Source organism: Rhyacophila brunnea, unplaced genomic scaffold (genome assembly GCF_057557595.1).
Source record: "Rhyacophila brunnea isolate RB1 unplaced genomic scaffold, BYU_Rbru_1.0 scaffold_10, whole genome shotgun sequence".
Classification (NCBI taxonomy): domain Eukaryota; kingdom Metazoa; phylum Arthropoda; class Insecta; order Trichoptera; family Rhyacophilidae; genus Rhyacophila; species Rhyacophila brunnea.
Window position 1 is genome coordinate 19021004 of NW_028232752.1, and position 21496 is coordinate 19042499.

General features: G+C 33.2%; 2 protein-coding genes across 4 annotated transcripts in view; both read left to right on the plus strand.

Moving 5' to 3' along the window:
- The window catches only part of LOC147078961 (uncharacterized), a 799973-nt gene that overhangs the window by 316238 nt on the left and 462239 nt on the right, over positions 1 to 21496 (plus strand). The window lies entirely within an intron of this gene.
- Moe (moesin) overlaps positions 1 to 21496 on the plus strand; it is a 123007-nt gene that overhangs the window by 66788 nt on the left and 34723 nt on the right. For all 3 annotated transcript variants that reach the window (XM_085952000.1, XM_085952010.1, XM_085951993.1), the window contains one exon: positions 8857 to 9036. In XM_085952000.1, the coding sequence (XP_085808126.1) occupies positions 8857 to 9036 (180 nt within the window). The remainder of the gene's footprint in view (positions 1 to 8856; positions 9037 to 21496) is intronic.

Here is a 21496-nt window from a genome sequence, read left to right on the forward strand (position 1 = left end):
CGCGAAGAAAGAAGAAGGAATAATTATACCAAGAGCAAAACCATAATAATATTATACGATTATACATGCTCATCTAACCTTGAAAGTTACAAGCAATGTATACGATTATATTTGTTTTTTCAGCTTTAGATAGGTACTATTAAACCGCTCTTCACACATTTCTATATCCATCCAAGAAAACCGTGCATCTGATTAATATTGTAGCCGTTTTATTATTTGTATATAACTCATAATTTCCACGAATATAATACTTGAGGTAATAAATTAAATATTGACAATTACTGTAATAATATCCATATGGCAGTGTGAGTGTTAGTGATTGCTGTTTATGAGTGTTTGTTCACATTTGTCATACTTAATAATCACTGACAATATTGTATGTATGAGACATCCATCATGCATCCGGTAATGTCATTCCTTATTGTATCCCTTATAAAATAATCAGCTGACTTCACTATCCTAGTTAGCACCTAGGCTTTTTAGAAGGCGTCACATTTCGGTTTTTTTTTATTATAAAGAATTTTATTACTAATGCTTGGTTTAGTATTATTACTTGGATGGTCTAATATTGTTCTAAACCATTTCTCGACCTCTAGCTTTACCTTTTACATAGCCTTGTTTGACCCCTTTTCCAATTGTTTTTTTTTATGTGGACTCTTTTACTGAGGATCCACGTTTTTTCACATGCATGTGTGATTACGGAAAGTATTCATTAGTTGAGCACTGAGCTTTTAGGTACGTTGTAAGGTCACTTTTGAAGACATTAAGTTGGGAGCAATCAAAACCCTCCAGCCCGACTGTGTTTTGTGCGTACTATGTCATCAAATAACATATATTTTATATCCACCTATATACATACACTTATTGTCTCAGATAGATATAGTTCTTCGTCTGTTTAGCGAAGTGTCACAGCCCATCACAAATTATCATGTCCTACTTATGATTTTGTAAGTACTTTGTGCAAACGGCAATTATTGGCACATTTTTTTTTTAAATTCCAACATATCAGGTGTAAATAAATGATATTGAATGTACTCTTCCATTTGGCAAAAGCTTTCAGTAAAATATAAGTAGTCAACATATAATAAAAATTAGTGCTTCTACAGAATATAATATATTTACCAACTTCCCTAAAAAAGATCTCGTAAAAATTTACGAAAAGTGATACTTATACCGATCAGGTTTTGTCAAAGAGCTACAGACTGATGAATGCACATTTTGAATATATTTCATTTTGAATGAGTCGTTTATAATTGTATAGTAATATGTGTCTTATAATGTTTGGTCGATTCAATGTATCGATACCACAGTTCAATAGGGGAACAACTCAAAATTTAAAGGTTTTGAGTTAAGAATGCCATTCGATGTAGAAAAGTTTTTTCCTTATAATTCAGCAAAAAAAATAGTCAAAAATGTCTTCAATGTGTCATAAAATCGAATAACCCTTTCTGAGATTAATTAGCAATTCTGTTATATAATCAAATTTATTGGTTAATTCCTTATTGAGTTCATCAATGTACAATTTTATTATGCATTGATGAACTCCACTAAATTAAATATAAAAAAAACATATACTTTCAACGAAATCAAGGCTTTAAAATTAAAATGAGAATTACTGCAAAAAATTCAAACGCCATTATTTTGGAACAAGGTTTTATGAGTAGTTCCCCTATGTATACGTTATACACTATATCCAGAAGAAATACGAAGAGTAAGCAATGTTTATAATAAGTCAGTTAAGCAAATACGCTGATTTGTTTCTTTTAAGTTTCTACGTTTTATATTTAGATTTTAGATAGAAGACGGAATATTTTGCGTGGAGTCGTGATTATCTGTGTGTAATGTTTACTTTTGAACGATGACTCGATGATCCACCTAATATTGACAAACTATTGACCGTAAAACACGCCCAATACTCCTCTTACCTGTCGGCGGTCAAGAGGAAAACATTCATCGCGGTTCATGGTTATTATTAGAAACGATCATCATCTTACACAGACATTAAATTTATTGTATATTGTGTCACTGCATTTTACACTGATACTTGTATTATTATTTATTATCCATACATGGCGATATCTCTAAAACAGCATTTAAATGTCATTTACAATAGAACCAGCTCTTTTATAATGTTTTCAATGCTTTAGATTCTTTAGAATGAACGATTTACTCCATTTTCTCACGTTAACCCTGAATTATTGGGAATTCAAAGAAGACGTATAGACTCTTGACATGCTTATTTTTTCAGACTCTGACACAATATTTAGATAAGTAAAATTTTGAAGCAGTATCATTTAAATTTACCACAGTCGAAAAGTGTTCAAATGCTATCTTCCATATCGCTTCAAATGACATTTAAAATTTGTCGTTTTTATTTTGTAAATATTTTAAAGTTCAAATGAGTCATATTATTACAATTCGTTCAGTCTACCCAGATAGTTCCACGCATTATGCTACAAAAATGCATATATCATTTCATAATTTGTATGCAAGTTACAAAATATTGAAATTAAATCGTAATTTCAAATTATCACCCGTATTTCCTGCGAACAATCAATATCGAAGTGCAAGACTCGATGAATCGATCCATTTTTCGTCAAATTTGAGATTCGAATCATTTATTTATGATTTTTGTATTTTTATCGTGACTATTTTTCTAGTTACGTTTTCTTCTCCTGTACTGAGCAGTAGTTTTATGCCCATGATAAGACCTGGGCAGTAATACTGATTATAATGTGATTACTGATTACGTGATTAGATTAGTGATTTATTGCTTGGCTTCTGATGAATAGTTAAGAATTTATTGAGTCAGCGGAAATTGAAAAGAAATATCTAAATACCATTTCGATTACATAGGTGTTCTGATTATTATGAGTTAGTCATATAGTCGCTGTCACCTGTATCGAAAAACATATTTTTAATTGAACGTGCAATTTGGATTTAACAAATAATTCTATGGTGTCAAATACACATTTTCTCAGATCTTACTTGGCGCCTCGTCGAAGTCATTTTCATGTTTTCACACAATGATCAAATAAGTACACACGTAATATTTTTGTTATCTCACCGATTTACCTAACAATGCCTCTCAAGGACGTAGTTTTATTATTGCCATCCGCTAAAGTATTTTTTTACTTATCTAGACTTGTAAAAAATGGCGATTATAGAAGATTTTTTTATCATTAAAAACATCACCGATGATTTTTTTTAATGGCGACGATTTGGTAAATAACATTAAAATGTATAAGTATTGCATAATGTAATTTCGATTATATTGTCTTGAATTAGTGTTCCCAAAGTTTGTCGATCTACAGTTAGTTACGAGAATATATATTTTTTTAAATTAGTTAGTAGGTATCTCAGTATTTTATTGATTTTCCTTATATTGTACTGAATCACAAGTTTGTGCTTAGTATCTTAGTATATAGAAATCAATAACTAATTAATGGTATAGTATATCAATTAGGCACAGATGACGTCCAGTTGAGAGCGATATTGAGTATTTGAGAAGATATCGTGTCTTTCATATATTACATAATACAATATGTCTATTTCGCCTTCGATTTTCATTTTCAATCTGTTTGCGTCGTTCGAATTCAATTTTTTCAAAACATATTATACAATACTGAACATAGAATAAATTACATATTTTAAATAATATAAAATTACTAACAAATACTAATTGACGAGCGACTTGGTCAGAAATAAATTCTGATTGTACTTAAGAAACGATTACGAGAGAAAGGACTCATATTTTAAGTAAATACTGATAAAAATGACATCATTAAATTTCATATCCAGCCACTTTTCTTAAAGACATTTCTAATAACTACTGGGAACTACCTCCCAATAATAATTTATTGCTTGTTGATTCATAGATAATTAATTTATTATACATTGGTTTTTCCCTATCTTTCCGTGTGAACTGCTATACCTGCCAGCTTTAGTAACATTTCCCGTTCTATGATGCCAAGCGACGTTCGCAAGTTTTGGAACATCTTACATTTCAGTTTTAGTATTAATATCTATTGTTCCTAGAATCACCGGCAAATCAAATAAGAAATAATGATGAAGATACATGTATGAATATGTTGCCAAAAATCGGAATGTCCATTTTATAGTGAAACTAGAACGGTGATAGGATTTGACAGCACAGGACCCAGCGGACTCTATGAGCACAGTATGAGAAGGGTTAAGACGATGCATCAGCGAAACGGCAAATAATTTTCAACTATAGGCGCGACGAAATTGTGTACTCGCTGGCATTCGGAGAGAGAACGTCGAGCTGGGAACACGTCAATTTGTTTCGTGATGGCGACGGAGGTATTAATTCTTAAATCGTGTAAAGATGACTAAAAACGTTACCCATTTACTTGAAAAAGAAAACATGTCAATGAAAACATTATTATTGTTACTAATAGAACAAAAAACAGAACATTAAATGGACGCATGTTGGATTTATATGACAAATTATATTTCGTTTGGCATGCGTCATTTGCACCCGCGACCCGCAATCCGTGCATCGCATAGCCACGATCTTTTTAGACCGTGCCTCAACTGAGGTATAGCCTTAATAATTATATATGTAGTTACCATTTTACATGAGTATCCTAAAACAATATACAATATAAAGTGTACACATACCGCTATAATAATTATTTTGACCTACACGTTCATACAGTGGAAATTAACTTAAATTAATTCAATTAAATCTTTCCTTGGAGCTTGTTTTTCATTTCACACTTATAGAGAAGTCTCTTTGTACAACTCTACTGTATGTGGCAAAAAAAACTAAAATCTCTGCCGACAAAGTTGAATTAGAGCAATTAGACTATTCTGTCAATATGATAAAGTATCATTTATTTACTTTACAAATAAACGTAACCCGACAGTCATCGGTGAAGAAATTTCTAATTTGTACAAAATTTCACAAACAAAATTCTTCGGATAACATAATCCCATTATTTGGTAATTTCTAGGTACTTAGTTGTACGCATATTAAAAGTATTATTTGATGACTGATAACGAATGCTTTGAATAATGACATCTAATTAAATTATCATGTTATGTACATTGTATTTTTCCTATATACTATTCTAAATTTCAGTCATTACCTGCTTACTTACTTTGTCACTTTCCAAGGCGCTTGAGGCTTGACGACAAGACAATGCATACACTTAATGGACTACTCACGTAAGAATATTCTCGAACGTGATTCAACATCACATACACTTGTACAGTATGTCTTGGGCAAACGTCATAAATGAACTGTAAAAGTAAAGCTGTTTGTATGACATCTTTAGCCGTGTAATTAAGAAATAACAGATTAATATACCGGTACATACTGGTCAAAGATTAATATCTGCAACAAACGTTCGATGCACCACACGTCATACTGATGTTTTGTTGTATTATCCCCCTTTTACACTAATTATTGTGAAAAAGTTCGGTGTCGTTTGGGCATAACCTGTTTACTGCAAAATGTTGAATTTACAGGAGAGCCATTTTAAGCTTTGAATTGCCCACATAAATTTCAGTTCATTTTTTTGTTTAAAATTGAAAAAACATTTTAAAATAAATAACTGAAGAAGAATATGACAATACTTAGATTGTCAATTATTTCACTAATTAGGAAAATAAGGTCACTTATCAGTGATCAAACTATGATAAGGTCAGGTCATTGGTCATGTTTTGACCAAACTAACCACTGTGTTTGTTCACATATCATATTATTACAATAGCGTTTTGAGCATTTTAAGTGAAATATAGATATCGGGTTATTACCAAATGGAAGATAATACTATAGTGACCCAATTTTTACTCTTAACATAAAATGACCAAAAAAGCAGTTATCAGGTTATGCCCAAACGCCACCGAGTTTATCATTGAAATCACAGTCAGCCGAGAATGAGTAGGTGCATGAAAAAACTCATGGTATTTGGTCAAGTTGAAGGTGGGAGAGAATAAAAGTTCCCTACAGGTGAGACACATGCTTCATATTCCACTGAACACAAAAATGATGTGTTACCTTCTGGATGTGGTTGTAAGAAGGTACGATTCTGGAATGTGTTGAAATATGCGACAATCTTAAACACGCGTTTAACGCATGTATGCATTACAGTTCTTCACGTAAACGTAACACGCATTTAATGTTGGAAATATTTGACGACATTCAGGGTTTGTGTATTTCTTGCCTTTAGTCACTTGCGCTCATTGTCTAAACCAAAATTGCCGTCAAAGTCTTGAGATCTATGGTGACTGGCTTTCGTATTTCTATCATAGTACTAGTCCGTTACGTGGATATAGCATTGCGTTTACATTATTCATCTTGCAGAGTGGTATTAAACATTGATTGGTTCTGCCCATACCAGGACACGGCTGTACCTACGTACAGATGGAAATGACTTTTTACTTAATTATAAATATTGTGTTCTCAAGTTACATATTAATCATTGTTATTACTAAACACTTACACTGTGTAAACAATGTTGTGCTCTTTCTAATTGGTGGATAGATAAAAAGTTTTTAGCTTTTTGTTATGCGTAGAAGTTATTCTCCTGGAGGTATCAAAAAGTGTTCTTGGCATCGATACAAATCGATTGTTATAATTATAAGTTTATGACATGCTGGTAATTAAGGATTCTTCTATAATATTAGTAGATAGGTTTAAAATATGGACTATTAAAATCTTCCTCGGTATATTTTACTTGGAAACTGTGCATGCCAAAATACGAAAAAGCACGTCTATAAATAACCAGATAATAAAATAAGCGCGAATGGTTTATGGCTTACTTTATAACTTATAAGATTTACTTTTATTGCTTGCATGTAGTTGAAATATATTTAATACTCGCGAGCTTTTGATTAAATTAGATTATATTATGATATGGAATTATTATCTTGTACATCCAAGTGCATACAAACTATGGTTATCTAATCTACTAAGGATCCGTACGAATTCGCAAAAGCTTGCAGAAAAGCTTTAATACGTCACATTTGTAATTGAGAATAATCTTTTAATAACTAACGTTTCACGTGACCTGTTGGTAAAAAGGAGCATTTCTAATGTTTGGCTTGGTTTTATAAACATTTGGTGGTTATTGAAATGTATTTTTAAAACAATGCTGAGTCTATACGCAATGATTGTTTCCAACAAATAAGCCAGATAAATATTTACTGAAAATGGTTGTCTTTTTGGCCCATGGATTTTGAAAATTCGACAGTCAGCCAGGTAACCTACCTGCCTACCTGAGTTTTTGTAAAACATTTCAAAGCTTCCTAATAATAACCTTTTTCATTGCATCGCTTTGAAGAAGTGTTTAGCTTATGGCGTTTAGACGATCCTAGTAATCCGTGCTATCTGATTAAAATTAAATAGACATGCGTATTTTTTTTGTTACCCTCGAATTGAAATGCCGCTCGCAAATCAATCCGCCAGATTATCTCGCAATTACCACAAAAATAAAAGCGTCTGACGGTAAATTATAAATGGCGTTGGTGGGCGGTATGCTCTGTTATGCAGAATACAAGACAGTGTTGGTATATTTTAGTGCTGACATATCCTGTTATTTTGTCTTCGTCAAGTAAAGCGATTTTTAGCGCCGCGTAATGTCCGATGCCAACTTTTTTTGTGACAAAGCTTTCAGTGCATTTTTTGCATCCTTAATTTTTCTGAAATACCTTGACCGCTGATTTTAGAATTTTAATCTGCCCGGTTTCAAATTCGAAAATCCTTGGAATTGTAAAACAGGTGATTTTATGTAGAGTTTTAATAGATTTTTTACTGCAACTTAAGTACCTATACTCAGGGACCTAGTTAAACTACTGTAATGCTTGATGATTTTATTTATGTTTCTAGCACGCTTTAATATCTTTACTTTACTATCTGTAAGTAAAATTATGATTTGGCTGTATATTTCTTGTGACGACAATACCGTGTATTATCAATTTTGTGCACTCGTTTTTAAACGTTTTCGTTTCCCGGCGCTCTAAAAATGTACAAATTAGTGGGGATGAATGTGGATTTGGATGTGACTGTTGTTCACCATCAGTGTTGCCATCTTTTTCTATGTTGATTATAGTACAAAAGGGTAAAAATTATAGTATTTCTGAAAAAAACTATAGTACAGGAACATTTTTCGTCTTGAATCCTTGAAAATTATAGTATTTTTGGCATATTTGCAAAAAAAAAGTAGTATTTTACATTTTTGCGGGTTCAAAATTATAGTATTGTACTATAATTATTGTACGGTTGTCAACACTGCACCACGCAGTTTCTCAAAACAGCTACCTTTATTTTCAGTTCCATTCCGTTTTTTCCCATCTAAGATAAGGAAAGGGCAGTATGAATCTATCATTGTGGTCACACGTCAACGCAGTGAATTATGGTTAACATTTGCGAATATTTGCCAGATTTAAGGGACAATTATTGTGAGAATGTATTTCTCATGAGGCGACCTAAAGCCGTTTTCAATCAGTCCGTATTACGAACTGACGATTTCGGATTGTAGTATTAATTATTGCTTATACTTCGAATGCAATGTCGTAACTTGTCCCGAATAAATCACAATATGTTCTTATTGTTTTTCAATATCAAATAATAATTATTTTCTACAACAATCTGCCGCGTATTGCATTCAAACTACGAACAAAATTCAAAATTTTGTACCGCGGTCTGACTGTAGGGGCCTTTCAACAAGATATTTCGATGTACTGCTTTCTTCCATTGTTTCAACATGGTGAACCATGCAAATATCGTGGTTGTTGATAGTAATTTTATTGGATTATGGAGACGTATATGAGTACCTTCCTATATTACGGTGTAACTTATCAGGTCGTTGTTGTTTTTCTCCCCAGATGAACGTACGGGTGATAACGATGGACGCGGAGCTGGAGTTCGCGATCCAGCAGACCACCACCGGCAAGCAGCTGTTCGACCAGGTCGTCAAGACCATCGGACTCCGCGAGGTCTGGTTCTTCGGTCTCCAGTACACCGACTCCAAAGGCGACCTTACCTGGATAAAGCTATACAAAAAGGTAGGATTTATTTTGGATCACACCAGTATTTTGTTACTGGACTAATAATTGCTGAATGTTGAATTCCTGTACTCAAGTATTTATATAGATTGGCGCAAATTCAATGGTATTGTGTTCTTGTTATATAAAATATTTATTATTTCAGGATCTCAAGGATTTTACAATTCACAACATACAGTGAGATGGTTGATTTTTTATAATGCAAATTAGTAGAGATTGTTTCTTTCCATAATGAGCAATCTATAATGTGTATATTACTATGCGTAGTTTAGAAATGATTACTTTATTTCCGCCTTAAATTAGCAAGAACTAAAATAGTCCCGGAATTGAGAAACGCAAGATACAGCTGTCAAAATAGCCGTGTTGTGCATGGAGGTTTGAATAATTTCAATCTAAATTCAGATTAATTTTGGGTACGAGGGAATATATATAATGCTACACTAATGTGCTTGTATTATGTTTGTTATGATTACATGTTTTGACACGATGCCACACGCGTTTCTCAAGTCTCACTATTTGGTGTCGTTGTTATTTTAGTTACTTTTGGGGTTAATTTAACGGATGCATCTCTGCATCTGGTCCATTATCGATTTAAACTGAATCCTAGAGGCGGCTCTCGTGGTGCAGTGGGTAAGGCGCTGGCCTTCCACCCGAGAGTTCTGGGTTCGATCCCGGTCATGACAAAAACATTTATGTGTTTTTCTCAAAGCCTGTGTGCTTGTGATTGTTCAAAATTACTAACAACCACCTTGTACGAAAAAGCAAGGACATAGTTATTAATAATTCTAAAAAAAAAACATTAATCACATGTACCTATCTCGTCGATTTTTAAATTATGATTTCTCTCCTTTATAAACAATTGGTGGAATATCGCAGTAGGTGAACACTAAAAATTCCCCAATTATCGTCATTGCAAATATTTTTTGTATTAACTTCAGTGCTTACATGCATCGTTTTTTCATCGCATTTTTGGTATGTAAATATCTGTAGAATTATTTTGGATTCGCTAATGATTGACAAAATGACATGCGTAAAAGCCACAATGGACCCACAGCATTGACCTGTCATTGCGCCTGTCAAAATGAAATTGAAAATAATGTCCATCGGTCATTAAAAGTGTATTATTTATTACATTACTTTCGCACAGTATACTTGCCCAATGATCATTTACATGGGTTTATACATCGTGATTCGTGATACATACATTTATAATATGCCCCGTATTGGTGGCATCATGTGAATTAATTGGCCTTCATTAAGAATTTATTTTATTTGTCATAATAAGTCATAAAGTGTAGATAGTTTCTAATGTGGAAATTTCGATCTTTATAAGAATTTTAAAAAAGTAATTATTAAATTTGAGAGTCAGCGTTAGAATGCGGATCTCGTCTGAGGAGATGTTTGATAACCTACTCTTAATCGTATTGTAATGGCAAATTTTGTATCAAACAGTATTCAATAATAATATAATTGATGTTATTTGTAAAAAAAAATGTGTGGGGGATAAGTTTTTTGCGTTTCTATATTATAGGTAGGTGTATGATAACTTGAATATTGTCAAAATAAGTGTTACTATTCTTTTCGCTTGTTATATTCGTTTACCTCCGTCCGACAGGCAGTCTTCGCCCTCGTTGAGATTATTTTTGACACAAGACTCTACGACGCCCACTGTCAGTAGGAAAATCAAAACTAATTTACCAGTCATTCATTGTGCATATAATTTTCATTACATCACACAGTTTCTTGGAAACTCGCTGCGCACTGTGGTTAAAGCTTTCATCATAACGTCATTCACAGCATCCGGTTCGAAAAAATATTTCTACGATTGCGGTTATATCATTATCTATATATATATGATAACATGCGTAACATGAAATAACATACGTAACTACATAATATAATTGTATTGTTTATTTGTCAGTTTTGCATTATCGGTAGGTACTAGTTATTGAGTACATACATAGTATGCATTAATATTATACATATCTGTATTGCAAATTCACTACGAACTTTCCCGTGACACTCTTTATTACAATATGCATTGAAAATATCTAATAAGGAGGTACCTATAGTTGTATTTCCCGAGAAAATCTCAATCTCGAGATTCGGGATTTCCATAAAAGAATTCTCGAGATATCGTAAATTTAAAAAAAAAAACTAAAAATAAGTGTAAAAACAGACAAATTCCATAAAAATATGATTTTTTTTATTTATGTGAGAAGACAAACAAAATTCAAGTAGAAAACAAAAATAATTCAAAACATTACCTATTAAAATATAATTTCAAAAAACACAGACTGTCAATCGCTGCGTCTGACAATCGGGATTTGAGACAAAAAATTCCCTGATGTTGCAAAAATTGCGCTCATTTTGAGTCGAGGTTGGCTTAATTGCAATGCCCCGATCAGTTTCATGAAATTTCAATTGTCGAGATTCGGGATAGGAAATCTCGAAAATTTCTCGAGAATTCCCGTCAGGAAATTCCCGAAACCCAACTCTTGAGGTACCTACCTACCAAAAAATCGTGATCGACTGTGATACTCGTAATTTTCATTGAATGTTAGCTTTGAAAATGCGATATCATTGGTTTTGTTTATTTCTTTAAAACCTTCAATCAATAGAAATATAATCTGTCACGAATGTTTTCATTATGTGTAAAATACCGATATTTCAATTTATTTAGCATAACAATATAAGCAACATTTTACCCATAGAAAGACTTAGGCAAAAATGAGATATGGGTGCTTCATATTACCATCGTCCTATAAAATCATTTTATAAACATGAAATAGTGTCTCAATAATAATTGAGCACGAAAATATCGCGTCGTTACGTTGAAAAAAGTTAACACTATCTAATTAGTATTCTAAGTCAAAGGAAAAGCATGACACCATTATACATAGTCAGATCTCTTTATCATAGTTTGATTTAATTTTTTGTTATTGTCACTAGAAGCAGCCATTATACTAGAATCTGTACACTCGATGTCACGAGTAGCAAACGCAGACAATATTAGTATGTATGTCCTTGCGGTGCCCACGAGGAATATACTGATGAACAGTAAACGTAAATATAGCCTGTGCGAATAGCAATGGCTAGTACTTATTGATGTCCATAGACAAACTATAATAATAGTTGTGTATGGCTGTTATAGATATTGTGTAGATGTAATAAATAGATAGGTATGTAATGTAACAATTTACCTAGTGAATAATAGTTATAATTTATAATATCTCACTGAAAACTGTAAATTATAGTTTGTTTTCAGAATATATAATATTATTTTAGTTTTTTTTTGTTTCTAGAAGATGTTTTATTAAAAATACCGGAAATAACCATCGGCACACTACAATAGAGGGGAAAATTGTTATTATCATTTTATTGTTTTTTCTTATACATTATTGAATTTCACGCTAGCCAGTCATTCATTAATAATAAATAATTCGAGAAAAAAATCGTGCACAATCGACGAATCACGTTCTTTGATTTTCGATGATTTTTTTTTTGTCGAGCTGTTGCATCGTCGGTTTCAAGATTACCGGGAAATTTCCGTGTAATTTACACTCACGTATCGAGAAAAAAATCACGATAGATTAATAGCTCGATGAATGTGCCTACTAGACATCGTTCATGAGAAACAATGTTTTCCTTTCGTTTTTACACCTGACTGTTTTAACCGGATTCGAAATAAGAACGAGTCGATTTTAGAAAATGACTCACTCTTTAATTTGTTTATCCCATATCTCTAATTATTATTGGTACCATGTATAACTATTAACTTCTTATAAGACAACTACAAATACATACTATATTATGCTCATTCATACAGGTTATCAGAATAAGACAAGAATGGCGTAAAGTCAATCGCCAAAGACCAATAATTTTAAGCGAGGTTTGTTGTATGACTTGATGTCGGTCAGACCATAAAACCCAAGAAATATAAACCCTCCGAAATATCTTCAAATATTTCCAGTATTGATACGCGTTTCGTTTTCTCATCCAGAAGCCAACCCACTTTTCATTATTTCTGTGTTCCCCGGTGGCAAGGCAGGTATGCAATGTTACAATGTAGATAAAATTCATTTTTCAATCCCATGCAGTGTTATAAAATATTAGATATTAAGACATGCACCAATTCATTCAAGTAAATTTATGACTGACCGAAATCCCACAATATTATGTTATACTGTAAGGTGTAAGGGATGTTTTTATATAAATAAATAAGGCATACCTTTCAGATTAAGTACTGTTTAGACTAGATTTATTGTGTAATTTTAAGAACTAATTATATTCACACAATGTCGTAGAGGGTGTAATAATATGGCGTGTAATTAATGTTTACATCGTAAAATCAATAGTTTATGATGTTTTTAATTTTTTTGCTGATTAAGGAACTCTCTCCTTGACCACTGCCGTTGGGAATATATCGCAAGTACAATATTATTAATACATTAATTATATATGCAGGATCCTACCTATATTGCGCATGAAGAACTCTTGTTTCAGACGCCATACCGATAAGTTATGTTAAATACCTACCAGATTTTACAATTGTCATTTAATTGAATCAAATAAAATATTTTAATAAGATAACATCGTTAATTACTAATTTCTAATAATTATAGCAGCCTGATTAAACCGGGATAAACAGCAGACACATGGCATAACTGTGAGAATGGTCGTTTACTAAAGTTTTTTTATTCATCAGACACTGCGTCCATTGGGTGAATTAGGCCGGTTTCAGACGGGACACCGGTGTCGCGCTCGTATATAATAAGGAGGCCTTTGTATTCGAATAAAAGGGTCTTTGTATTATGTTTATGAACGCCCCGAGCTAATGAGTCAAAGCGTGTATGGTACATTTTTCCGTCGGCCGCTACATTCTCAAGCCGCCGATACACATGTTTTTATGACCGCAGCCAGTTTTATGTTCTAATTTATATCGCGAAATTATGCGTTGACTCATTAGATCTGGGCGTTCATAAACGTAATACAATGGCCCCTTTATTCGAATACAAAGGTTTCCTTATTATATACGAGCGCGACACCGGTGTCCCGTCGTCTGAAACGGGGGTTAGTGTACCGAACATTTTTCTTTCGTTCAATATAAAATGTAAACAGTGAACTAGTTGCTTGTTTGTTGTCCTTGTGGAATTCTGCATCGGCTGTCTCCTACTTTCCCCATCATCTGAGCATTGTTGTGGATGCTATCGGTTTTCCACTGCTCCGTCACTTTCCTGCCACCATGCCTAAGGCCCGTTTCAGACGGGACACCGGTGTCGCGCTCGATATAATATAGGAGCCCTTTGTATTATGTTTATGAACGCCCCAGAGCTAATGAGTCAACGCGTGTCCGGTACACTTTTCCGTCGGCCGCTACATTCTCAAGCCGCCGATACACTTGTTTTTGTTAGCTCTGGGGCGTTCATAAACATAATACAAATGCCCCTTTATTCGAATACAAAGGCCTCCTATATTATATCGAGCGCGACACCAGTGTCCCGTCTGAAACGGGCCTAAAACTGTTAACCCTTCGACGCCGACTGGGCCACAGCAAACCGTGTGTCCGAAAGGCGGTCGTGTAGTAAATAATTCTGGTTACCTTTAAGTACTCGTCGCATTCACCACGAGTCATCTCGAATACGTGCTAAGTATTTTGTTTTCCTAGACTCGTAATGTCAAGGAGATCACCAGATGTATTTTTATTTCTAGAGGTGCATGCATGCGTTTATTTTTCGTATACGAATGAACTTTTTTCGTTGAAAGTGACAATTGATAGCATCCCATTACAAATTGTTCATAATCATTGCGAATGCCAAAGTGAATAAATAATTAGAACATTTTGTTCATTCAAAAGCTGTCCTCAGTAAATTACAAATTGTACCTAATGTATTAAACTAAATTACATTCATTAATAATTACCGCTTCTCCATTGATGCCATACAGACTCATACAATATTCATTGTTACTGGCAAAAAAAGTATATTGAAATTTAACCTTCGGGCATATCATTCATAATGGTTGCGTTATTTTTCGAGTAATTTATTTATACATATCAGTTATTTTTTTCAATAACATGGCATGTCTATGAACTTGACACATTTTTTTGTACAAATTCAAAGTAGTTAGGACTAGTTAGGTATGTACTTTCCTACTGTTCTAGTTAGTTAGCTATTTAAAAAATAATAATGTATCGGTATTGGATACAAAAAAATGATTTATTATCCACTTCCATTATTGTTCATTTTTGTTTTTAATCTGTCTTCCTGTGTATTCAGTAGAAATAATAAACATGTTTCAAAATTGGAATATTAGGCGTGACAAATCGTCGCTGTAGGATTGGTTTCCCGAATAGACCAAATGTTCAGGAGACGAAAAACAAATTTCATAATCCTATATTTAAATACATGGAGATATTTAAATTGTTGTTTTTACAGCATATGAATGATGTATTCATTACTAAGTAATTTAAATAAAGGATCGTTCTGGTTCATTTAGATACAAAAAAACGTTCTGCATTAAAAGGTCGATTTCGACAAAAACGGATATTCGACAAACCAATCTATAGCGACGAAATGTGTTACATTTCAAAATACCCTTTATGACTTTACAAGGCCGCGGCACTTATTGGCATGGTATTGCTAGTTAATTAATTTAACTGATGTTTATGTGTTGCAATATGCTTGACCGATGCTACGCGCGTTTTAAGTCTACCACTAGTAGTTAAAACACTAACGTTAGTTAATTAATTAACCTGGCCCTTGGACTAGGTACTTACCTTCGCTAGATCGGACCAACTACATATTATTATAGTCACAGCCTTTATACTGCAATATTTTAATTGGTTTTTACAATAAAAGACCAATAAAATTGTGCCTGTCGATATATTCCCTATCATAGTCGGACAGACTAGCCATAAATTATTACAACCGATAAGCCGAATTATTGGCATTTTCAAACAAAACACTCATGCTTTTGACCTCTAAAACAATCACGCCTGACATTTCGATGGAAGGACGGTTGAAATGGGAATCTGTACCAATTTATGGATCGACTATATGAAATACCTGCTCATCAAATACAATATTGTATACAAGTTTAACAAAGAATCGAATCTGTACTTTGATTTAAACAACAAACACTATGTTCGAATTTCAAACAATATTTCATTTTTACTTCGGCAACACCGGCAATTAACAGTGTTCGAAATTGAAACTCATAAAACGAGGAGAAGAATTGTATTGGTACTGCTTAATTTAACTTAGGCGACATCAACTAAGCAAACGCATTGTGTTCGAAATTCGAACGAATGGACATCCGGTGTGGGTAAACTTGCACCGTGTGAACTAGTCCCAATTTTAGTTGTGTTTGAGGCGTTTTTGTTTACTGGGCAGTGTGTCAGGCCTTGCATCACGATGGGCAAGTGAAGTGCACCCGACCGGAACTTGATAACTGGCGCAACAATTAATGTCTGCGATTTGTATTGAACCATAGGTTAATAAAGAGTAATATCATAAGATACTATCGAACTTTGGGTCATTACTTATTATATACCAACATATAAATGGCAAGTAGCTGATTCCACTTCTCTCGGTCCTTTTCGTTACTTTGCCATGTACTTCCGCAGAACTTAACCATGCCATCGAATATGTGATGTTAATTTGGTCTGTAATAAGTAGAATGTACTATGTAGTCATTTTAGTTTGTAGTAACTTCGAGTAGGCTGTGATCTACCATACTCCCATTGTCTTTCACCATCACACATAGATACCTACTCAATTTCTCATGCGTTATGAAAATGATAAATGTTAGTCTTATTTTGGACACCCATTGCACTCATTATCAAACTATTCTACTTGCAAAGAGCCTACTGCACGGCGGTAAGAGGAATCCGTGCCTCAGTTTAGAGTGTGGGGACATTTTCTCTTACTCATTTCTGCAGCTAGCCGTGACTCATGAATGATGCCAATACGAATTAAGTGGTATTGCTAGGTCACACGGGCTTCTTCGTGGTTAATTTGAAAACGATTTCCAACTAAGCTTGTTCAGGAAATAAAAATACGAATAGGTAACAATTACCCTTCAAAATCTTAATAAAATTATATTATATTACGACTGAGTTGGAATGTATCCGCATTTTACATTTTTACGACCGAATTCAAATATACTCCGACATAGAGTTGGGTTTCGGGAATTATCGAGAAATTTTCAAGATTTTCCATCCCGAATCTCGAGAATCTTTTCTCGGGATTCGGGATTTCTTTATTATCAAATATTAATTGAAAAAAACGATTTTCTATATGAAAAAAGTGGACAGAAAACACAAAACGTTCAAAGACTGATCGGGGCATTTAACGCAATTAAGCCAACGTCGACTCAAAATGAGCCCAATTTTCGCAACATCAGGGAATTTTGTGTCTCAAAAGCGTACGCGATTGTCAGACACAGCGATTGACAGTGTGTCTTTTGGAATTCCATTTTAATAAGTAATGTTTTGAATTATTTTTGTTTTCCTACTTCTATTTTGTTTGTCTTAGGTACATAAATAAAAAAAAATCATATTTTTTTGGAAGTTGTCTGTTTTTACACTGATTTAAGGATTTTTAGAGGTTTTTTTAAATTTCACGATACCTATCTCGAGAATTCATTTCGGGAATTACCCAACTCTACTCCGACATAACTGATATACCCCTTTGCCGCATGGAGTCTTTAATATGGTTGTCATGTATGCAGTTTCGTCCTGTAGCCGGCTTTATACATTACCTAGACGAGATTTTTTTCTCTTTCAGTGTATTTTACTCCACATGCACATTTCGTATGTAATTGCATTCTGATTATTGATGAGATGTCATATTATCAGTTGTATACAATAACTTGTATACGTGTACAATACACGTCATATATCATTGATACAAGTTTTCTAGACAAATGTTAATTCCTAATCTATGTAATGAGTTAATGACAATGAAACCAATATTTTTTTTATTCGTAGATCGGGTTAAACCGGCTTTTCTTCCTCTGCCAGTCGTGAATATTCGATTCGCCTAATATAAAGTATTATAATTTATAATATAAATAAATAAATAATAATAATAATAGATACCTTTTGAACTGGCGGACATGGTATCTCAAAACTTTGTTATCCACAGTGAGATACAGTCAAAAAAAATCATAGACTATCATTCTATCGTCTATTTCTTCGCATTATCTATTAGGATGAGAGGATGTGCTATTTTGAGAGTTTGGAATTTGTTTATGTCATCATTTTGGTATCTATCGTTGGTTATATATTATTATTACTATATGTATAGTTGCATTTTCGAGCTTAGTTCGCACAGAATCTGAAGGTCACCTCTGTGACGTCATCGCAGGTGTTCTCGAAGCACATTCGGCCCGCTGCAGCCTCCGCCCTCAAAAGCTGAACCCAACAGCGACATTGATTTGGGTGAGCGCCTGTTCACTCTATACATACACTGTCACAACTCTGTGTTTTGGACCGTCGCATTTGATCATATCCTTCATAAACATATACATATTAAAAATAAATGGGCTAAGTGTGTTAATGATGAAAAGGGCACCGGTACCATACACTTTAATAGATACATAGTCGCCTTGATCCGCTTGTAAAAAACAAAAAAATACAGCAGTTACGTGTGTTTCTTTACATCATTCCTTCAAATTATTGAAATTTTGCAAGTCAATCATACTATGGATGTAATTACTGTATGCATGATTTTCTGTTTCTAACAATAGAAAGCGGTCACCTCATATTTTTTACTTCTACATCCTCGGATTAAATTAAATAAACAGGTGGTGTTTCTATACAGAAATGCTATGAAATATTTTGCAATGAAATAGGGGCGGCAGGTTATATGAAAGTATGGTGAAAAAGTATGGTGAGGCAGGCTGGTTAATCAATTTGCGGCAAAAATTTCCACCTTAACATTATATTATATGGGTACGTTATAATGGCCAAAGTAAATCCTCCGTGATGCCCTACATTTTTTTATCGCGTGGCTACTTCTCGTAAGTTGTCAGCTATTGTTGGCCTGCTTCATTCAGTTGTATGAGAAAGCCGATTCGTTGCCCCTCTTTCTATTTAAAACCTCTATGGTTGGAACTCATTATGGTGCTATTTTTTTTTCTTAACAGTAAATATTTAGTAAAGGCTGTTATTTTTGGTACAGTGATCTGAGTTCGCAGCAGCCTACGGATAAAAGGGCCGACTAATGAAGCCGTAGAATTTATAGTGCAATTTCAATTCCCGTTTGGGCATTACTTTGTAAAATATGTTTAGAAAAATGTAATATTTTATATTCAGTAAATTTTATCTGTCAAATACTGAAGATGAAATAAAATTAAAACTCAAGTCTCGTAAATATTGCTGTCCTGGGACTTTTTTCAGAGACTTACTACCGTCCGCCTTCTTGACCTCTGTCTGCCAGTCAGTACAATAATAAATAAAGTTCTTGGTTGATATCAGTATACGTATTATGTAATATTGTAAATGTTGATTACCTGTACCTGCTGAATTGTTAACTTACTGTTATTTGCTGTAACGTTCTTATATTACATAACTCTTGTTCTACCCCCAAACACACAGAGTATTAGGAGTAGTATTACAGAAACGCAAGCTTAACTTTTGGTAGTCATACTTCAATTTAAATCAAATTATTCAGTTCGTCTGATCTCGGAGAAATCTTATCTTGTATGGAAATATTTTATTTAAAAATCGCAAACAGTGATTCACTTTGGAATAAATTCCTAATCGACTTTCATTCATAAACGCGTCGACCTTTACATCAATTCGACGCCAATGAGTCCAATGACTGACCGAACCACTATTTTATTGGTAGATAGATAGGTACAGTGATCGCTAACTGATATTCTCACTGATAATAATGTTATAAATGCAGTTGTTTTTTTAATCATGTTCTATTTTTAAATAATTGACTTTTAATCTTTTGTTTCTCTTTTTTATCATTATATCTCTGCTTCCATATTTTCCATGCATGTAGTATTGCAACTTCCACATTTGTCTCTCATTTTATGGTCGCGATTATGCGTACTGCCAACAGTAAATCCACCCATAAGTAAATGACATATTACAATGAGAATAATGTAGTTAAAAAAAAAAATCTGATGTGATATATTAATATATTTCAAGTTTGTCTCGTATTTAAACTGTGCTCACTTAAACCTCGGAAAGCGAATTTAACGAGGCAGTTAACGAACGGCAAAACCAAACCAACTCAAAAATCTGTGAAAATTGAAATACCTAAATGTATTATATTCGATGCATGGGGATTGTCAGTTTCTAATTACTAACTCTAAAACTGCTACTATTTCACAAGTGGTTGGTAAACTTATGTTATTATAGTAAATTAATACAACTTGTATATTTAGTTTTCTATAGTACCTATAAACATGTTTTTGTTTGATATTTAATTGGGTTTCGGCATTATTAGCTACTTTTTCCATAACATTACTTTTGCCAACATTTTATGGTGAATAGAGAGGGTTGAGGGTGGAAAGATTACACTTATTTGAAAAGTTTTTTATCTTTGGGGGGATATATTTTTATTTATGTTTCTAGAAAGCTTCCTGCACAACAAAAGCATGCCGCGAGTCTATAAACATATCGTCACTGTTCTGGCAGAAGACACTAATTCGAAAAAAATTCATATTGAGTTAATTCGAAAAAATGACATATTGAGTTAGTTATACCAAAATGTTCCTTATTTCAAACTTTACTGTCTGGATACCTTCTTAATAAATAAACAGTCTTTATTTTAAAGACATCCTTTTTACGATTACTTAATAAACTCACATGATTGACCATTTCAAACATTTTAACAACTTCAATGTCAAATTACTCAAAACTAGTATTCTCCAGTTAGTGTGTTCTGCCAGAACAGAGACGATATTCTCATGAGTCATGACACAAATGTTATGCTATATAGGTATTATTTTTATAGTTAGTGAATATATTTTCACCACTGCACTTGTAAAATCAAATGTAAACTCAATAAATGAATGTAAATTTATAATTTACACTATTTAAATTGTTAACACTGGAAAATACCTATTTTGTCTCTATTCACAAAATCGGGTGTATTTTTAATATTCTTTAAAGATATTTGAAAAATAACTTTATGAATATGTAGGCAGACGAACCATAGAAACAGGTTTTAAGCCATTAATGTCTGAATACTTTGGTCCGAGTATAAAAATGCATGGTCGTAAAGTAAAGGGTAAATGTGTATATTCACCCCATACGACGGTATGTATCTAGTTTGTCTTTTTTATTATTTTTGTTTTTAAATCTCGTCTTCTATGCCATATTTCGTCACGGTACATTGTATTCAATGGTGTTAAATTTATTCCTAATTAATTATCTTCGCATGACGTTTATATTATATTATTATGTACCAGTTTGGTTAATATATTATTCTCATGG